Here is a 21,711-nt window from a genome sequence, read left to right on the forward strand (position 1 = left end):
GGGCAGAGGCCCTCTCCATGCACGCACGCACGCACGCACGCCCCACCGCTCCCGCAGAACGTTGGAAAGAGCACCCCCTTCCACGCTGCCCCAGCTAGCCAGGGGCGATTACGTAAATGTCAGTCCCGCCCCCCTTCCGCGCGCTGCCCCCCGCCTGGAGGGTTATGCAATACCCAGCACATAGACCTACTGTACCATACACGGCCCCAGCGGCGCAAGGGGTGGGGTGTCCAGCCCCGCCCTCCGGCAGCCTCCATTGGCCATCCCCCGAGAATGATCGGCGTGGATTGGGGTGTTGCTGCTGTCACTTGCAGCTGACTGACAGGCCGGCCGGCCGGCCATGAGAGTGCGTGTGTGCGTGCGTGCGTGCGTAGTTCTGACCTACTAACATACATCCTTTCGTGTTGCCACACGCTCCCTCACTCACTCCGGGTTGCTCTGCTCCTGGACGAGTGAGACACTGTTGCTTGCCCGTCCTTACCCGCCTCGCCTCGGCCAGGTGCAGGGGATGCTCCGCTTACCACGCTGCGCTGAAGGTAGGAATGCGCGCTCGGAGTGGCGTCATGTGCGGGATCCTGGAGGGGTGGGGGGCTTGCGTGTGGGTGCGGAGCTGTTTGCTGTGTGCGTGTGTGTATAACGTTTTGCTGGCGTGTCAGTGCCGGGGCTCGGCGCCTGAAGGTAGCAGGCACGATGTGTGCGTGAATATGAAAGGGCATTGTAATTTCGGTGCAGAGTTAAGGATTAGGTCGTTAATTACAACCCTTTTGTGCGTTTACGAGAAAAATCGGAGTTTTGTGCCGATGGATTGTCAGAGGCCGCCGGAGAGATCCCATTTTCACACGGTGTTGAGGGATGTTGTTTGTGGGCAAACTGAATTAATGGTAGCAGTCTGCCCCACAGCCCCCGTGTTTTGCTAGGCTGTGTTTGCCTAAGCCTTTTTCGTCACTTTTGTCGCTGTTTTTCAGACTCTACGGGACCGATCACATAATAGTTCCTGGAAATGTTGCATTATGTAACCACAGAATTTGCTGGCAGTCAGGCTAGGAAGAAAGAGCTAATTATACGACGTTATAATCTTGCTACGAAGAAACTGGGACCATCGCGCTTAAAAATGTAACTAACAGATTTTGTTAAAGTACATTTAATAAGGAAAGTAGACAACTGGGTAAGTGGGGAGGTAACTCATGCTTGCTAACCATGTGTTGTGTACCTTAAAATGAAATTTGTGCTAATCTATATATAGCCCTATCACATTTTAGCAATTGTGGCTTTCTGGTCTTTTCTCCAGAGCTGTGCATATAGACGTTCAAGGCCATTTGCTTGGATTTTTAACTCTATGCTTTCAGAGCTCTTTTGATAAGGCTGTATTTTTAGGAAGGCATTTTACCTAGACACTAAACAATTTCTTTGGTACTGGCTTTTACTTGTCACACTTTTAAAAGAGGGGAACGTGTAATTTAAGAGAGGAATAAACTTAAGAAAATGTCAACAGTGCTGAAGAAGTGAGATGGCCTGCCCGTGTGACAGCTGCAGTGGGCTCAGGTGAAGAAGTAACGCTAGGCCCAGGGGTAGAGGAGTACCCCAGTCCCATGAAATCGGGCATTTTAGTATGGTACACCACAAAAGCAGAAGTAGGTCAGTATGACGTTCTCGGTAGCGCTAATCTTCGGTTAGTTGGTGTGTGATCACGACTGGAATGCGTGCGCTGTGGGTCACGGGGAATGCTACCGAAGGGAGTATCGCAGCAGTGCTGGTATGAGGTGAGGGTCCCGATCCTGCGCCCCGACGGCTCCGACCTCCCCGAGGACTTGGACAACATGGGGCGCCGAGGTTCCTGTGTCCTTCTGCTGGGGATGGCGGCGGGCTGGGACCTTTCCAACATCCGCGCGGCAGCGGGCGAGGGCTGAGGGCACTGCCGCGCCCCGCCGTTCTGGGGCTGGGGCAGGCACGGCGGCAGAGGCTTGTGAGGTCAGGAGGGGTGATAGTGCGGGGCCGCTTTGAACAGAGCGGGCCGGGCGCCATGCACCGCCGGTCACGTAGGGGGGCGCCTCGACGCCGCGCCCCGCCCGCCCGTCTCCCCCTTGTGGGGGCGTCGGTGAGCCGCAGCGCGACAGGACTGCAGGGCGGGTAGCGGCGGGGCGGATGTCATGTCTGACCGCCGCTTTCAGTCGGGGTGAATCAGACAAAGAGAGCCCCGAGCTGCCTGCCCGTGGGCAGGTGTCCCCTCCCACTACCCGCCCGGCGGCCCAGGGGCACCCCTCCCGCCGTGCCCCGCTGCCACAGGTTGGGTGCCACTGTAGGAAGGGTACGGCTCACAGATAGGCAGTAGAAATCCTCCCCCCCCATCTGAATATTTAGGATTTCTCCTTAAGTCACAAACAATGAAAACTGTCCATTGCCCAGTTCTGTTGTTGGCAAGTCATTTCGACATTTCAATGGCAAAAGCTGTGGCTGGAAGACCCATGTTCTGGGGTCATCTTGTGCTCTGTCCTTGACAGAAGGCTACCTTGAAAGTTGCCGATGATAATTTGTCTTTAAATATGAGGCAATTTGTATGTATGTGTGTGTGCACATGCACCTAAAACAGTCTTATAAGTAGACAAAACCAAAATTACTGTATTTTTGACTAAACCCTCCAAGGTGGAAATTTAGTATCACAACCATGGTGGTATGTTCAGTATAACTGTTGTAGGTAGTAACAGTAATGTTTTTTTTTTTTTAAAGGTGATATTTTTTTATAACATGCACAAACTTTTCTGCTACTTGATTGTTGGGGTCAAGTACAGTTTTGCCATAGTAAAGCTGTTTGGAGTTACTGTGTTATTTTTAAAAAAAGATATTTTTTTCCTTGTCCTTATAATTTGAATGATTGCACTCAGTTTCATTGTGTTCACTAGTATGTATGTAACCTATTCTGAGTCATCTTTGTTCTCATCAGTAATTAATTCAGTCCAGAGCCTAGTTTAAAATATTGCTATGGGCATTAGTTTTACCATCCTTATTCAATTAAAATGTTGACTTACATAAGAAATTTGAATGAATAAGGCTTCAGGTTTTGGTCCAAAGACCTGATTTAAACCAACCAAATCAAGGATTACTGATTGAAGATCCTTAATATCATTGGCACTACCAAATATATCATTATGAGTTCTCACATTGCAGATGTCTTTATTTGACTGTTGAAGTATTAACAGTTTGTAAAATTATTTGCCTTTATTTTTCATTCTTATTTATTTTCTATTTTTAACTCATTCTCTAAAGGACTGTTAAGTAGCTTTCAAAATATCCAGCTTCCTGAATTTGACTTCAAGGCTTCAAGTTTCTTTTGGAATTTATTTATTTATTTTAAAGGACCTGATTTGAAAGGTGTCAAAAAGCTTGGAGTCTTCCCACGAGCAATAGGAACTTACACAACCCCTTCACAGCTTATCTTATCCTAAGAAGGAACAGTGTTTTCCATGCTTTGGCTGAAACTTGTAGAACATATGTGCATTCTATCTATTACAATAAAAGGAATGCACAGTCTAGAAAAGATATCAGTACTCTGTTGCTTTTTTCAATCCTTTATCGTGAAATAAAGCTCATAAATAAAATAAACCTTTAGCTCATTCTAAAATGACTTATTTTAACAAATAGTTGTCCAAACTATGTTTATGCAATAGTTTCCTTTTCCAGACAGCAATCTTGCTGCTGTTATAACATCACTATGATGCAATAACGTGTACAATTGAGTCTTATTACACCCTGTTAAGCAATGTATCTGACTCCTCAGTTTAATTGACTTTTCTAGGTGACCTTGTCATAATTATTACAGTCAGATATAAATGTGCTTAGGATGTGTAATAGGAAAAAAAAATGCAAGCTCCTGTGGCCCATTCTATGACAAAATGACAGTTGATTTCAGTGTTAGTATTTTACAGTGTTTGGGGGGGAGGAATTTCAAACAAGATATTTGTAACTGTCTAATACTGATGGTGATGACTGTCAAAAATAAGATTGTGTAAACAAGGGAATACTTGGATGTGATTCAAAATGTAATAGAAGCAATGTTTCTGAAAACTTTTTGGTGTTAAAGGTATACCTGAAATGGATTAGTATTGGGACCTTGTTAAATATCCTTTTTTTTTTTTTCTAATTCACATGTTGAATTGATCCATGTCCAAGTTAGCACACTCTGAGACTGAATCTGGTCACAGATATTATATAAATCATTCTTTTCTGTTGGAAAGAAAGCATTATTTAAAATATTTTTCCTTTTTTTGTAAGTTGCCACATCTTGGTGTAGCTTTCAGTTCTGTCCCAAAGTATTTAAATAATAAACAAGTTTTGGCCATAGAGATGGCTTCACAGTGGTTAGCAATATAGATGCAAGTCCTGCAAGACCTCCTTTTATGATTAGAACTGATCACTTCAACTCTCAATAAAGAAAATGAGGCTTTGTGTGTGCAGTAGTTTTCCCTACTGGACTATCTTGCTGGATTAGAGCTCTAAAGATTGCTATTTCTCCGTTTCATTTGCAGTGAGTGATAGAGACCAAGATTTTTACAGGCAATGTTTATTATATATATTTACACTAAAGTTTTTATATAATAAGATGCAAGTTTAGAGCATCAGCTTGGATTTACTGACATAATTCTACTGCCTTTTAATAGAGTTATATAAATTTAGATCAACTGAAGGTCTGGTCCATGCTTGACATTTGTAAGACTACAGTTAAAGCATGTTATTAAGGGCATTGTCCAAATGCCTCTTAAACACTGACAGGCATGGGGCATCGACCACCTCTCTAGGAAGCCTGTTCCAGGGTTTGACCACCCTCTCGGTAAAGAAATGCTTCCTAATGTCAAGTCTGAACCTCCCCTGGCGCAGCTTTGAACCATTCCCACGCGTCCTGTCACTGGATACCAGGGAGAAGAGATCAGCACCTCCCGCTCCACTTCCCCTCCTCAGGAAGCTGTAGAGAGCAATGAGGTCACCCCTCAGCCTCCTTTTCTTCAAACTAGATAAACCCAAAGTCCTTAGCTGCTCCTCATAGGACATGCCTTCCAGCCCTTTCACCAGTTTTGTTGCCCTCCTCCGGATGCATTCAAGTCCCTTAACATCCTTCTTAAATTGTGGGGCCCAGAACTGCACATAGTACTTAAGGTGAGGCCGCACCACCACTAAATACAGAGGGATAATCACCTATTTGGACCAGCTGGTTATACTGTGTTTGATGCACCCCAGGATGTGGTTTGCCCTCTTGGCTGCCAGGGCATGCTGCTGACTCCTATTGAGCCTGCTGTCAACCAGCCCCCCCAGATCCCTTTCTGCAGGGCTGGTCTCCAGCCACTCCCAGGTGCAGAATCCAGCATTTGTTCTTGTTAAATTTCATCCCATTCATGATTGGCCAATGCTCCAATCTATCTCGATCCTTCTGCAAGGCCTCTTGTCCCTCGAGAGAGTCACCAGCACCTCCCAGTTTGGTAGCATCAGCAAACTTGCTAAGGGTGCATTCAACTCCTGCATCCAGATCATTGATAAAAATATTGAACAGAACTGGCCCTAGGATTGAGCCCTGAGCAACACCGCTAGTGACCGGTCACCAGCCAGATGCAGCCCCATTCACTACAACAATTTGAGCCCTGCCCTTCAGCCAGTTCTTCACCCAGCACACCGTGTACCTGCTCATCCCACAGTTGGACAACTTGTCCAGAAGGATGCTGTGAGGGACAGTATCAAAAGCCTTCCTAAAATCCAGAAAAACTACATCCATCGCCTTCCCTTCATCCACTAGGCAGGTGACCAGGATATTAAATTAGCTAAACAGGACTTTCCCTTCGTGAACCCATGTTGACTGTGCCTGAGGATTGCATTGTCCTTTAAATGCCTTTCAGTGGTATTCAGTATGATCTTCTCCATAATTTTTCCTGGAACTGAGGTTAGACTAACAGGTCTGTAGTTTCCTGGGTCTTCCCTCACGCCCTTCTTTTAAACTGGAATAACATTGGCTAGCTTCCAGTCAGCAGGGACCTCCCCAGACTCCCAAGACCTTTGGTAGATGATCGAGAAGGGTCCTGCCATAACATCTGCTAGCTCCTCCAGGTACTCTGGGATGAATCCCATCAGGCCCCTTGGACTTATGAACGTTCAGCTGGTACAGCTGGTCCCTTACAATTTCAGTGTCCACAAATAGAAAGTCTGTGTACCCACACTTGTAGTCCTCTGACTGAGGGGACCGGGCAGCCCAAGGTCTATCAATATTAGTAAAGACTGAGGCAAAAAACACATTGAATGCCTCCGCTTTTTCTTCATCCCTATTTGTCAGATGACCATCTTCAACAAGTATTGGTCCAATGTTTTCTTTAGACTTCTTCTTGCTATTAACATACTTAAAAAAGCCCTTCTTGTTTTGTGACACAACACCGGCCAGTTTCAACTCTAATTGAGCTTTGGCCTTTTGTGTCTTCTCCCTGCATAGATGAACCATGTCTTTGTAATCTTCCTGTGAAGCCTGACGTCACTTCCAGAGGTCACACAATTTCTTTTTCCTCTTGAGCTCCACGGGGAGTTCCCTCTTCAGCCAAGCTGGTCTTCTGCCCCACTTGCTTGACTTATGACACAATGGGATTGCCTGCTCCTGTGCTTCTGAAAGGTGATTCTTAAAAACTGACAAGCACTCGTGGACTCCTAAGCCCTCAAAAGCAGATTCTCAGTGTACTCTGCTAAGTATCTGCCTGAATAGCTTAAAGTTTGCTCTCCTGAAGCCCAGGGTAGCAATTCTGCTGACCTTTTTTCTCATTACACTGAAAATTTTAAACTCGACCATTTCATGATCACTGTGGCCAAGACAGCCACCTACCATCACATCTCCCACGATTCCTTCTCTATTCACAAACAACAAGTCTAGGAGGGCTTCTTTCCTAGTTGGCTCACTGAGTACCTGTGACAAGAAGCTATCTGCTGCAAACTTCAAGAATTTCCCAGACATTCTTGTCTCATCAATATTATATTCCCAGTTGATGCCTGGGAAGTTGAAATCTCCCATAAGGACAAGGTCTACCGATCTAGAGATTTCTCCTAATTGCCTATAGAATAACTCATCAGTGCTATCATCCTGGCTGGGCAATCGGTAGTAGACTCCCACAACGCCATCTCCTTTGTTTTCCACCCCCCTAATCCTCACCCAGAGGCTCTCAACCACATCATCCCCAACTGTAAAGGCTGTATGATCAAACCTCTCCCTTATGTATAGTGTGACACCTACACCTCGCCTGCCCTGCCTATCCCTCCTGAACAGCCTGTAGCCCTCCATCCCAGCACTCTAGTCATGGGACTCATTCTACCAAGTCTCACTAATAGCAATGATATCGTAGCTCTGGGAGCTGACCAACGCTTCCAGCTCATCCTGTTTGTTTCTCATACTGCGTGCATTGGTGTACAAGCATTTCAGATGTGCTCCCTGGAGCAGTGTAAATGTTCCCACTAGCATTGCCAACCTCAGACGATGCCATGCCAACCCTTGGCTTACCTACTGCAATCCCGTTGGTATCCCCTTCCCCCATCGATTCTAGTTTAAAGCCCTCTCAATCAGTCCTGCCAGCTTATGAGCAAAGAAGCGTTTCCCACATTGGGACAGGTGGATCCCGTCAGGCCCCAGCATATCTTGTGCCTCAAAGGCTCTTCCATGGTTTAAAAACCCAAAGTTTTGGTGCAGGTACCAGTCCTGGAGCCAGGTATTGATGTCCTGGGCTTGCCTGTTTCTTCCAAAGTCTCCCCCCATTACTGGGAGGATTGAGGAAAACACTACCTGTGCTCCTGAATCGTTTAGCATTCTTCCCAGGGCCCTGAAGTCTCTTTTGATTGACCTTGGATTTCTTGTTGCAACATCATTGGTACTCATGTGAAAGAGTTCAATAATAGAAAGCTATTTGTCAGAATAATTAACATTTGATTTTGTATTTTTGTTTTGTGGCCCTTTAATTAGGGGAAAACAATAAAACAAAATAATGAATTTCAGTATTTGAAATTAGGGATGCTGAGGTTTTATTTGCAGAACATTGTTACTCTTAAGTTATTGCTTTGTGCAATCTAGTTTCTCCTACTGTCAAGTGATGTGATATTTAAATAAAATGGCATGATATATATGTATAATTAAAACTCAGAAAAGCAAAGTTAATTTATATATTACTTTATACAAATATTTAAAGTTTTTCCTGGTTTTGGACAAATTGAACAGGTCCGTTAGAATTATACTGACTTTCTAAGAAAACGGAAGAAAATATACGTTGAATTTGCACCTTAACTGATCCTTCTGAGCAACAGATATTTTTAACATGTGTTTAGATCTCTCCAAATAATAATTTTACTTTCATCATTTGTGTATTTTACCTTTGGGAAGAAAACTATACTTTTATGAGTTAATTTGTAGTTATTCGGATAAACAGTAACTTAATTAATTTTCCTAACAATGAGTGTCTTTTATATAAATTACATATGACATCAACTTTCTGGATACAACATGGAGTTGGGATAATATGAAAGTGCAATAGTATTCCAAGTGCCATGATGAGCTTATTCTTTTTTTTTTTTTTATTTGGTTGAAAAGTGTCATAATAAATGAATGATTCTTGATGTTTGCATAAATTATATTGTGTAGACACCTACCATGATTTTATTTCAACAAGACAAAGAAAATCAACATTTTATCAAAAATGCTTTATCTTATATGAAGCATCATCATTAGTGCTCCACTGATCTAATTACATGTTGATCCTGGAACCATAAACACTTAAAATGCCTATTCGGTTATAAGAAAAGGGAACCCTAATGCAGGAGCAATAGTTCTGTATTTCTCCATGTTGTTGTAATGGATTCAGCAGTAATTGGTGGTAACATTGGTATTGTAAATTTTGTTTCCTTCTTTGACCTTGGATAACTTATAATACCTTTCTGCCTGGCGGAAAAGGACCTGGGGGTGTTGGTTGACAGCCGCCTGAACATGAGCCAGCAGTGTGCCCAGGTGGCCAAGAGGGCCAATGGCATCCTGGCCTGTATCAAGAACAGTGTGGCCAGCAGGACCAGGGAGGTGATAGTGCCCCTGTACTCGGCATTGGTGAGGCCGCACCTCAAGTACTGTGTTCACTTTTGGGCCCCTCACTACAAGAAGGACATCGAGGTGCTGGAGCGTGTCCAGAGGAGGGCAACGAAGCTGGTGAAGGGTCTAGAGCACAAGTCTTATGAGGAGCGGCTGAGGGAGCTGGGGTTGTTTAGCCTGGAGAAGAGGAGGCTGAGGGGAGACCTTATTGCTCTCTACAACTACCTGAAAGGATGTTGTAGCGAGGTGGGGGTCGGTCTCTTCTCCCTTGTAACGACTGATAGAACGAGAGGAAACGGCCTCAAGTTGCGCCAGGGGAGGTTTAGGTTAGATATTAGGAAAAACTTCTTCACCGAAAGGGTGGTCAAGCATTGGAACAGGCTGCCCAGGGAAGTGGTTGAGTCTCCATCCCTGGAGGTATTTAAAGAACGGATAGATGTGGTGCTCGAAGACATGGTATAAATGGACTTGGCAGTGATAGGTTGACGGTTGGACTCGATGATCTTAAGGGTCTTTTCCAACCTTGACGATTCTATGATTCTATGATAACATCTAGTTACCCAGTGTTTCCAGAAAGTTTGAACTTCATTTGCTCCCCATTGCCTAGACCCTCTTGCCCACAAATCTAGGGATAATATCACCATTCCAGTGGAGTTGGCATCAAAGTTTTTCTTCAGCAGGAACAGAATTTCACTGAAGATGCTGGATATAAGGAAAGAAAGAGTATGTTGGATGATTTCAGTAGAGGTTGGTTTGGGCTTTGGAGGCCACATCCTCAGTTAAAGAGGATTTCTTAGTTATTATAGACCTGAAAGGTGCAGAATTTCATGGCATACTTTTTGTCTATGAAAAGCAGTAGTGGTAGGGTCGCTCCAAAATGTTTAAGCAGTGTTTAGTTAGGCTATGTATCCATCAACTAAAATTAAACTCAGTTTCCTCCCCTGTATGTGCATAATATTATTTCTGTACCTCATAAAAGTCTTGAGGTAGTTAGCAAATGTTTTAAAAATGCTTTGTAGATAGAAAGTACAAAATATATTCTTCAATTTTTCAAAGTGCAGAGTACAAACTGGTCATGTTTGGGTATTTATGAGCAGGTTCTATGCCAGCCCTGGTATGTGAACAAATTTTTAAAATACATAACCATTGATAGAATACTAGCAATAACATAATTAATGATACCTATGTGGAACATGGAAAACAACAACTAGAAATATGTGCAGACATATCAATGTGAGCTGCTACATAGTGGTTTGAGTTGTTCGTTTATTAAAAAGACGGTGATAAATCATAGAATCATATAGAATCATAGAATGCTTTGGGATGGAAGGGACCTTTAAAGGTCATCTAGTCCAACCCCCCCTTACAATTGGCAGGGACATCTACAACTAGATCAGGTTGCTCAGAGCCCCATCCAGCCTGTCCTTGAATGTTTCCAAGGATGGGGCATCTACCACCTCTCTGGGCAACCTGTTCCAGTGTTTCACCACCCTCATAGTGAATAATTTTTTTCTTGTGTTTAGTCTAAATCTACCCTCCTTTAGTTTAAAACCATTACCCCTTGTCCTGTCACAGTAGACCTTGCTAAAAAGACTGTCCCCATCTTTCTTATAAGCCCCCTTTAAGTACTGAAAGGCTGCAATAAGGTCTCCCCAGAGCCATCTCTTCTCCAGGCTGAACAACCCCAGCTCTCTCAGCCTTTCCTCATAGCAGAGGTGTTCCATCCCTCTGATCATTTTTGTGGCCCTCCTCTGGACCCACTCCAACAACAGGTCCATGTCCTTCCTTTACTGAGGATTCCAGAGCTGGATGCAATACTCCAGGTGGGGTCTCACCAGAGCAGAGTAGAGGGGCAGAATCACCTCCCTCGACCTGCTGGCCATGCTTCTTTTGATGCAGCCCAGGATATGGTTGGCTTTCTGGGCTGCGAGAGCACATTGCCGGCTCATGTCCAGCTTTTCAGTACCCCCAAGTCCTTCTCCTCAGGGCTGCTCTCAATCCCTTCATCCCCCAAGCCTGTATTGATATCGGGGATTGCCCCGACCCAGGTGCAGGACCTTGCACTTGGCCTTGTTGAACCTCATGAGGTTCACACAGGCCCATTTCTCCAGCTTGTCCAGGTCCCTCTGGATGGCATCCCGTCCCTCAGGCGTGTCAACTGCACCACTCAGCTTGGTGTCATCTGCAAACTTGCTGAGGGTGCACTCGATCCCGCTGTCTATGTCATTGATGAAGATATTGAACAGCACTGGCCCCAGTATGGACCCCTGAGGGACACCACTCGTCACTGTTCTCCATCTGGACATCAAGACATTGACCACTACCCTCTGCATGCGACCATCCAGCCAGTTTGCGATCCACCAAACAGTCCGCCCATCAAATCCATATCCTTCCAATTTAGAGAGGAGGATATTGTGGGGGACCATGTCAAAGGCCTTACAGAAGTCCAGATAGATGACATCCGTAGCTCTTCCCTTGTCCACTGATGTAGTCACTCCATCATAGAAGGCCACTAGGTTGGTCAGGCAGGACTTGCCCTCGATGAAGCCGTGCTGGCTGTCTGACTGACAGAACATGTGGCTTATACTTTTGTCTTGACTCCTTTACTGATGTACTCTGGCTGAAATTAGAGTTGAATGCTGTGTGCAAAACCACCATTGTTTTGATGCACACATATTTGCTGTAGACTTACAAGCTACCAATTCTACGTTCATTCTACTTGTGCCAGGAACAATGTGTACAGGAGGGAGACTGGCCAAACCAGGAGTTACCAGTGCTAAAACAAGCAGATTTTGCCCTTGAATGCCCCAAACTGTAGAAGGCCTGTGAAGCAAGGGACATGAACTCTGCAGCTTGTTGGATTTTAAGTGTAGGTCAACACCAGTATCTGGCTGCACAAGACTGAACTTGCAATTGCATTTTCATTGATTAAATAGAAGATCATACTGATGAGCTATGCCCATGGTCTGCATGCGTTTAGATAAAACATTTCTGCTCTTTATTATTATCAGTTACTATCATTACTAATATTTTCCCTAAATGTAGTGTTGGACAGGCACCAAAGTGGCATCACTTTGAGCTGGAGACCATACAGATAGATACAAAGACATAGTTCTCGTCCTGAAACAGTCTTATTTAAGAGAAAACATGTTGCTTCTGTATTTGCCAGAATTATGTGTGCATTTACTAGTTTGAATTGATATGATTGATCAAAAAGGGATTTTAAAACTTGAAGCGTGTGCATGTGTGTGTATATATATTTATATATATATATATAAAATGTGTGTTGTGTGCATGTGTGCATACACACATGCACACAACACACATTTTATATATGTATAAATATTTACAGGATACAAAAGCAGTAGTTAAATATTTAACAACTTTAATGGATAGCAGTGTTATTTTAAGACAATAGAAAGCACTCTAGCTTCTCTAAATCAGCTTATGTTATTTTTAATCTGTGGAGGACCCAAATATATAGCATTGCCAAATCACACACCACAGCTGTTTTCTGAAGAGATGTTTTAATTTGGAAGGACAAGATACTTTCCAGTGCTGCTCATCAACATGTCTGGTGTTCAGCAGTGTTAAGTGCTAGGTTTAAGTTGGTCAGTGATATTATGGGAAGTTCTGTGACATTATTGTCAGATCAAAATTCAAATATATAATTTTTTTAATTCATTTTTTGCTTGGATCATATTGTATTTGTTTTAGAAGCAAATCTGCTACCTAGTTATCATAAAGTTATCATAAAGCTTAGAATATCAGTTGTTTCAGTGTCAAGCTTCCTTCATATTACAGCAGGCTTAATGAATCAAATGCTAGTCTAAGCTTTTTATTGAAAGTTACTTTTGAATGCCTCAAACCAGCAATTCCTAAACATTAATCAAATTCTCTATTTATTGAAGGTTATTTAGAAGATTCTCATCACCTCTGCCAAGAAAATTGGATCTAGACACTTCCGTTTGAGAATATGAAACAAAAGGAAGAATATGCATGGATTTCAAAGTACTGCATTAAGTTGTGGTATGAGAAGTATTGGGGAAATAGTTTGCTCTGTTGCTCGTTGTAGATCTATTACAAATTGTTTCTGATGCAGCTGAGAAAAATGCAGACCCTTAAAAAGGAACACGGACCTGCTGACACAAGTAGCAATGTGGACAAAATCATGGTACTTAAGTCTACTTTAGCAGAATTGTCTGAAGAATTGTCTACAAATGAAGAGATACTACTCACTGAAGCAAGTAGTGGAAAAAACAAATCTTCAGCTTGCCGGAGAAAGCGAGAATTCATTCCAGATGAAAAGAAAGATGCTATGTATTGGGAGAAAAGGCGGAAAAATAATGAAGCTGCTAAAAGATCTCGTGAAAAACGACGACTGAATGACCTTGTCTTAGAGAACAAACTAATTGCACTGGGAGAGGAGAATGCCACTTTGAAGGCAGAGCTGCTTTCTTTGAAGCTGAAGTTTGGTTTAATTACTTCTGCAGCCTATGCCCAAGAGATGCAGAAACTCAGTAGCTCAACAGCTGCGTATTTCCAAGATTATCAAAGTTCCAAATCAAATATTAACTCATTTGTGGATGAACATGAACCATCTATAGTTGGTAGCAGTTGTATTTCTGTCATTAAACATTCTCCTCAAAGCTCCGTGTCTGATATGTCTGAAATATCATCAGTAGAGCATACTCAATCAAGTTGTATGCAAAACAGCTGCAGAAGTCCTGAAAATAAGTTCCGGATTATAAAACAGGAGCCCATGGAATTAGAGAGAGTGCCAAGAGATGACAGAAGTTCCCAGAAAGCATCCATATATCCACACTACATGGGAACTACCTTTAACATGTACTCACATTCTCCTCCTCTGTTCCAAGTCAATAGGTCCTCCAGTAATTCCCCCAGAACTTCAGAAACTGATGAAAGTGCAGTTGGAAAGTCATCTGATGGAGAAGATGAACAGCAGGTTCCTAAGGGTCCAATCCATTCCCCAGTTGAACATAAAAATATTCATGCAACAGTTAAAGTTCCAGAAGTGAGTTCTTCAGCTTTGCCTCACAAGCTTCGAATTAAAGCCAAAGCCATGCAAGTTAAAGTGGAAGCAGTAGATAATGACTATGATGCTGCACAGAAACTATCATCACCTATTGATATGTCATCAAGAAGACATGTTGAGCTTGAAAAGCACGCTGCACAAAACTTGGTGCATTTTTCTCGCACTCCTTTCTCAGTTCAAGTGACTAATATCCAAGACTGGTCTCTCAAACCAGAACTCTGGCATCAAAAGGAACTCAATGTAAGAATTCAGAGTGGTTGCAAAAGTGAAATTGTTGAAATAAAAGACAGTATCTTCCATGTCTCTGAGTCAGAGAACCTGTATTTGAAGCAGGGCATAACAAACTTATCTGCAGAGGTTGCTTCCCTTAAAAGACTTATAACTGCACAACAAATCTCTGCATCAGACTCTGGTTAAGTTACTACTGAATAAAGGCTTATTGTTGTTTTTTAAAACAATGTCATTTGCAGTAGATCAATATGTTTTGTATTATGCTGACTTATCACTGGACTTGTGATGTCATTTCACTGTAACGTTCACATAATGTCTGGTGTCTTTTTGTGCACAAATTATTATGGAGTCTAGGCTGTGTTATGATCATTATGCCTTGTGTATAGTCAAGTAGCTGGTACAAAGGCTATATATAGTGACCTTTGTTTTCTTTTTCTTCTTCTAAAGCGTACAAGTTACCAGTTACAATAAAATATTGGTGACAAACACATCTACTCCAGTTCAATTGATTTTTATGAACTTGTAAATATGTTGTTAATAAAAAAAAAAAGGCTTGTTTCTTACACTGTGCTCAACGTTTGGTTTTTACAGCCAAACTTACACATATTTTACATTGTATTTTTTTTCCTTAAGACCTCTTTTTAGAAGAGAATTGAAATAAAGTGGATATTTATAAATGAAACAGTATCTAATTCATAGCCTTAGCTTTCTTTAACTTACTTCTTAGTATAAATTAACCAAAAGCCACACAAATTCTAACACAGTAATTGTAATATCAAGGAACTTTTTCTCCTGTCTCAAATGAGAGAGAGAGTATTGGGTTTCCCGAATGGCTTACTATAACAAACTTTTTTCAGAATTATAACTTTGTGTTTTAGATTAAATTAGTTATGTTGGACTTGTGCATCTTCAAGTTTTAAGAGCCTTGAAGTGACAGAATTGAATAATGTCGTCTTTGCCAAGGGCTGTGCTTATGCCTGTACAGGCATGGAAAGAAGTATGGCCAAAGGCTACTGGATCTGTAAACTCTGAGCTTAACTTGGCAAAATCTATGTAAGGACTGGCAATAGTAAGTAGCAGCATTAGAGGAGATAATCTGCTATTTCAGCTCCCACTGTGGGGCATAACAGAATTGTAAGTATGAAATAAAGCTTACAACCAATATGACTTTGGTTTTAATGGCTTAGGTAACTGAACTGGAATACCCTGGCTGACTACAAGGCATTTTGCCAGAAATTCTTAACTATAAAACAGAATATGTGGAGAACAATCCAGATAGTACTAGCCCCTTAAAATTTGCATAGACAAGGACTTCTTCATATGATGACTGGACAGGGTTTTAGTGTTCTTTTCTGAGAAGAGCCATTGGAGCATGGAGATTATATTGCATCATACCCCCTTGGCTGGGCTTACCAAAGTCTTTCATTTAAAAAATAAAAATAATTTATAAATAAAACATAGATTTGGCAGAAGTCCTTCTCAAGATAATTCCCCATTCTCTTAAAGTACTAATAAATCAGATTAACAAATAAGCACTTTCTGAAAAAGTTCTTTATGGAAATATTCCATTATAGATCATGGAAATTAATAGACTTAAAATACTAATTAAGAAAACAGAATGGAGTTAGTGATTTTTAATTTCATATTTGACTAGAGTGAGAGGAAATTTGTTGATTTATTTTTGGGATGAAAAGGAGTCTGAGTCTCTTCTGATAGCTCTGAAGTTTGGTCCAGCAGTCAGGGCAATGGCAAAACTCCCTGATGTCAGCAAGGCCAGGATTTTATTCTATATTTTTTTCAGGCACTGATGATTCATTCATGTTCTGGGTGGACCTTGGCACAGAAATCACTGGTACAATTTGAACTTTTTTGAGCCTTTTAATTGCTGAGCTGTATTTGTGACATTGAGAGTTAATAACACACAGAGATTCCTTTCTCAAAAATTGCCTGTTATTCTTTTCTCATGCCTTAATAAGGTAATAGACCCCATAGTCAGGCTCTCTATATATTTGGTAATTAATATAGATGACATTTCAGTGTTACTGAAAATAAGATCAAGATTATTGCATAAAAAAAAAATAAATACATTGAATGACAGGGATATGAGACACCAGGCAGTGACTGCTACTGACTTTTTGCTTGCTAAATACCTTTTGTAAGCAACCACAAAATTCTTTAAATATTTTGTATATTATTAATCACATGTAATGTGTTCTAGGAGAGGACTTAAAAAATTCAGTGTTGCTATGTGTGTAAGCCTAGATCTATTGTGTTTTGGGGTTTTTTTTCAATTTATTGTTACTTACTGTTTGTCATAACTGAAGAATATTATCCTCCTTTTAGCTCATATTTTCCACTATTTTGTGTATTTCTTTTGTGTAATTAATACTTAAAAGCAATGATGTAGTTAATTTGTTGAAGGGTGTCATTGTAAGTAAGCTATAGCATGGAACTTAGGAGCACAATCAGATGCTATTTATGCCCCCCCATACTTTAGTATTTGAAAAAAGAAATATTTTGTCTTTTGTTCAAAACTAGAACTAATTACAACATGATTTTCTATTATGTTCATCATATTAGTCCAATATGTAGGTTAGTAGGTGTTATCTCTACAATTCTGCAGTTGATGACAAATCATTCTATGCCCAAGTTATTACTTCTATGGCTGAAATTTGGAGTATCTTCCATAAACTGAAGTTATAAAATGCAGGAGTGTGGGTGGTTCATATAAAGCTAGATTTTTGTCTACAGTCTCATCCTCTAAAATGGACAACTGAAAAATAAATTTGGTGTAGCTGACCTCCTCACCCAGCCCCATCTTTAGCCTGCTTTCCTCCAGCATGTTGTATCAAGGAAGAGGAAGAATTGCCACTGTTTGGTAGGAGGGAGAGAATGCAGTGGGACTCTGCTCCCATACTCCAGCTTTCAGCAGCAGTGACTAATAAATTAGAATATAAATAGTAAGGATATGTTTTCCTGTCCTATCTCACAGGAACACTTAAAAAGATGGGTATGGTTATGTGTAAGTTTACACCACAGATTTATATTGTTACCCTTGCACGTGTCTGGGTTTATATACAGCATATTTAAAAAAAACAGATAAGGATCTTTACATCCCCAGGAGTAAATTATTCACTGTTTAAAATGTGTATATAAGTGGTGATTTTGGTATGTAGATATGCTTATTTTGGAAAAGGATATGTAACATGAATGCTCTTATACTCTGTCAAATCCTGTGGAAAACACTTAAATCAAACTTGAGAAGTGGGATACTTTTATTTTGGTTAAGTTAGGCGTATACTAGAACTATAGTGACTGAAAAATTTCTGTAGGGTATGCTTTCAAATGAGAATGTTAAGAAAGGTCACATATGGAAACTGGAAACCCCATTGATTTATCAATACAGAAATTGTCATTTTTTATGGGAACATAGGAATTATCATGCCAGATAAGTTTGATTAGTCCTGAATCTTGCCTCTGATAATTGTTAGTATGAAAGGCTTCACAGAAAATTTTAAGAAAGCCCATGGAAAATAACTGTTGATTAACAAGGTAAGTTTTTTCCTAATGACATCAGGTAGTGGTTGATTGATACTGTGAAGTGCGTGTGTCAGTCCCTCTTTTAAATCTGCCTAACAATTATTTATAAATACAGTAATATATTGTCATATTTCATCAGCATCTATATTTTTGTAGATATAAAGACTGAATATAGATATGCTTTTCTGAATCCCTTCAAACTTCTGCCTTCAGTAAAGCTTATGTATTGCACAGGATAGTGATATATTTAAATCTTATTAGTATTATTCTGTATAGCCAAATATCCCCTTGTTCATGAATAGGAGATGGGTAAATGGCAATACCTGATTTATCTTCTCTTATTATTTTGTATGTTTTCATTATGGCCCTTATGTCCATGTGAGTGGTTCATGAGAATACATAGTGTTCATTTTCTGTAGAACTTAACAGAAATGTACAATTGCACCAAAACACATTTCTGAAGTTATATTAAAATACCAAATTCTACAAATCTTTTCTACTTGCTAGTATACAAATATGCTTTTGAAAATAGGCAATGCACAATGAATTTAGCAGAAAACCCACAGAGAATGTAATTAAAATATGGCCTTTATTAACACCATATTGTTTTTAAAATGCTTTTACAGTTTATTGCACAATACAAGCTTGGTAACTACAAGAATACAGCAAAATAATTTTTAGTATTTATTGCATGAGAATGAGTAGCAAATATTGTTCCATTACAGAATGCCAAGTTCAAAGTTAAAAATACTAGGCCAAATCCTGAGGCCTTTAACTTAGTGTCAGATTCTACTTTCCTTATTCAAGGGGACTTTTTAATGAGTGGAATAAGGGTTTTACTCAAACTGAGTAAGATTACCAGGACATAATCTTTACTGTTCACTCATGCCACAGAGTTCTACTGATTTTCAGTATCTCTAAGGCTAACTCTCTTGGGACACAATAGTGATATGTGAGTCAATTAATATTAATGGAGTTACAGAAATCTTACTCATGTAGAAAGAGAAGGCAGCCAGGTCTTCAACTATTATTTATTCTATGTATGTCAGCTCTAAAAGGGCTGGGTGAATTATGAGCAAAAGCTCAGAGTAAAGGCATAGTGTTTATTTTCTTGAAAGAGAAAGCAGCAGAAGACGTTTACTCTTATAACTCCAAATATTGCAGGAACACATCTACACTTTTTATGATTCTGCCAGCTATTATCTGTGTGCCAGTCCTAATGTATGAAGTATGTTATGGTAATTCCTCCTCCTCATCTCTCCTCTTTAAACACTGTGGAGCTCCACAAGATTACAAGACCAAATGCAGGGCCTGCAACTCTGCTATGATTTTATGTGGGTTTTCATCTGTAAGCATCCTTCTTGCCTTTGCTATATCTGAGAGATCTAATCTGAGAAAACCTGCATCAGCCCAAGAGGTTCTGGGGAAGCTATACGTGCATCTAATACTACTGACATTCAGGTACCATGGTCAATTTTTCCTCCTCTCTCCCTTTTCGCCCTGCACAAATGTATACACAACTTAAAATGTCAGACAGCTATTATACCTTTCCATGCTACTCAGATTCTTGGATGTGCAAATGGCTGAATGGGCGTCTAAATAACTTACATATGTAAAAATCTAAATTTGTCCTGATATCTCTATGTGCTGGAGTCAGCATCCATTATATCTACATTTCTGAGGCATGACATTAAACCTCTGTCTCTGTCTAACAGTTTGGACCTCTAAAAATTCTCTGTTATATATAAATAACACTGAGAACACATTGCATTGATTTCCATGGGATTTGTGTTATGTGGCCCTGAAAGCCAGGATGTTAATGGTACATATAACAATCAAAAAGTACTAAAGCATAATACTATACCATATAAAATAGCTGAAAAGATGATAAAATGTGATGAGAACCACTGTAGCAGAACACAGTGTTCCTTTCTCTGGGCCCTGTTCCCATTAACGATTTAGAAATACTAGAGGGATTTCGGAGGAGAGCAAAAGTAAAGTAATCAACTGTCAAGGGCTGATCCATGAATTAAAAGTACACATTTAACTAGTCCCCAATATACATGTCAACATCATATGTACTTGACAATATACGTGTCGTGGTTTAACCCCAGCTAGCAACTAAGCACCACGCAGCTGCTTGCTCACTCCCCCCTTGGCGGGATGGGGAGAGAATCGGAAGGGTAAAAGGGAGAAAACTCGTGGGTTGAGATAAGAACAGTTTAATAATTGAAGTAAAATAAAATAGAACAGTTAAACAGGTAAAGCAAAAGCTGTGCACACAAACAAAGCAAAACAAGGAATTCATTCACTACTTCCCATTGGCAGGCAAGTGTTCAGCCATCTCCAGGAAAGCAGGGCTCCATCATGCGTAATGGTTACTTGGGAAGACAAATGCCATCACGCCGAAAGTCTCCCACTTCCTTCTTCTTCCCTCAGCTTATATACTGAGCATGATGTCATATGGTATGGAATAACCCTTGGGCCAGTCTGGGTCAGCCCCCTGGCTGTGCCCCCTCCAGCTTCTTGTGCACCTGGCAGAGCATGGGAAGCTGAAAAGTCCTTGACCAGTGTGAGCACTACTTAGCAACAACTAAAACATCAGTGTGTTATCAACATTATTCTCATCCTAAATCCGAAACAGAGCACTATACCAGCTACTAGGAAGAAAATTAACTCTATCCCAGCTGAAACCAGGACAACATGTTAACATAGGTTGAAGTATTTAGTTCCCATTCTCAAAAAAGGCTTGTGACACATTTTTTTAAAAGCCTGTTAAAAATGTGAACATACAAACATCAAAGATATGTATGTAAGAAAAGCTACATTGGACAAGAGACTGTGACAGTTGGACAACATATATTCTCTATAAATATTGTAGGGGGCTGGAAGGAATTGTTTCTGTAAGAATAGTGAGATTACTTTGAAAAGAAGATTTTTGGCTTCTTTTATCACGAGATACTTATGACAGTGAAAACTAGAAAAGTGGGAGAAAGATGAACAATCCTGATTTGATGGTATTGCAAGGTAGTGTTAACAGGCATAGAAGGGACAAATAGTCTCTCAGGTGATGCATTAATATACATCCATTTCTAGACCAACAACAAATTTAACTGTAAATCCTAGCAAAACAGTGCAGAAGAAAAATCCATGCCTTGTATCTTTTATTAGAATGGTGCAAGCGTGCTACTCATAGGCAGGTGTGAGAACTTTTAAAATAACAAGAAACAGAATTTAACAGCAAATGTCATATCAGAACCTCCTATAAATATAGTCATGGTGACACAAAAATATCTGAGGCTCCTCTGGAACTTTATATGTCTGCATTAGATCCCTAGTATGTGGTTTATATAATATCTATGTACTAGTCTTTTCAGGTATGGGAAAAATGTAAGCATAGCCTGGAAATGGCATCCAGAGGGAACACTAACTCATTTGCAGTATGAATTCTTTATAAACCACTGTGTTTTGCCAGAAATGTCTCATCTTCTAAACAAGTGCAGGATTGTGGCCAAGAACAAAATTGACTTATCTGCCTTCAAAAAAAAATTGCTACAAACTCCTCACTTATCTATTTATGATTGTGTTTGATGTGATAAACAGTTAAGTAGCATGTCAGAATGTACAAAAAGTCAGCTGGCTCTCAGAAGATTACTTTATATATATGAAGTGATATAATGAAGTTGAGTAGTAAGAAAAGTGTGAGAGCCTTCAGGAGCCATTTTATAACTAATCTATTACAATCTGTCCATGTGACACTTGCTATTCTGATGCTTTCATCCATTAGCTTGCTTCCTTGCAAGTCTGC

At 40.6% G+C, this 21,711-nt stretch overlaps 1 protein-coding gene across 3 annotated transcripts; it reads left to right on the forward strand.

Annotated features, from left to right (window-relative positions):
* Positions 1–337: 337 nt before the first annotated feature.
* LOC309601668 (nuclear factor interleukin-3-regulated protein-like) lies at positions 338–14,903 on the forward strand. Of its 3 annotated transcripts, XM_082334831.1 has the most exons (3): positions 338–536; positions 966–1,113; positions 12,988–14,903. In XM_082334831.1, exon 3 carries the CDS (start codon positions 13,173–13,175, stop codon positions 14,547–14,549), a length of 1,377 nt encoding a protein of 458 aa, XP_082190957.1. In that variant the 5' UTR covers positions 338–536; positions 966–1,113; positions 12,988–13,172; the 3' UTR covers positions 14,550–14,903. The 3 variants fall into 3 exon arrangements, with proteins under 3 accessions (XP_082190957.1, XP_082190958.1, XP_082190959.1); XM_082334832.1 differs by lacking the exon at positions 966–1,113; XM_082334833.1 differs by lacking the exons at positions 338–536; positions 966–1,113 and adding an exon at positions 6,503–6,634.
* The last annotated feature ends 6,808 nt before the right edge of the window (positions 14,904–21,711 follow it).

This window comes from Platalea leucorodia, assembly GCF_965183815.1.
Source record: "Platalea leucorodia genome assembly, chromosome: W".
Lineage (NCBI taxonomy): Eukaryota > Metazoa > Chordata > Aves > Pelecaniformes > Threskiornithidae > Platalea > Platalea leucorodia.

What these genes read in the sequence shown, in the direction of transcription:
- LOC309601668 (XM_082334831.1), top strand. Translation starts at nt 13,173, where the DNA reads ATGCAGCTGAGAAAAATGCAGACCCTTAAAAAGGAACACGGACCTGCT.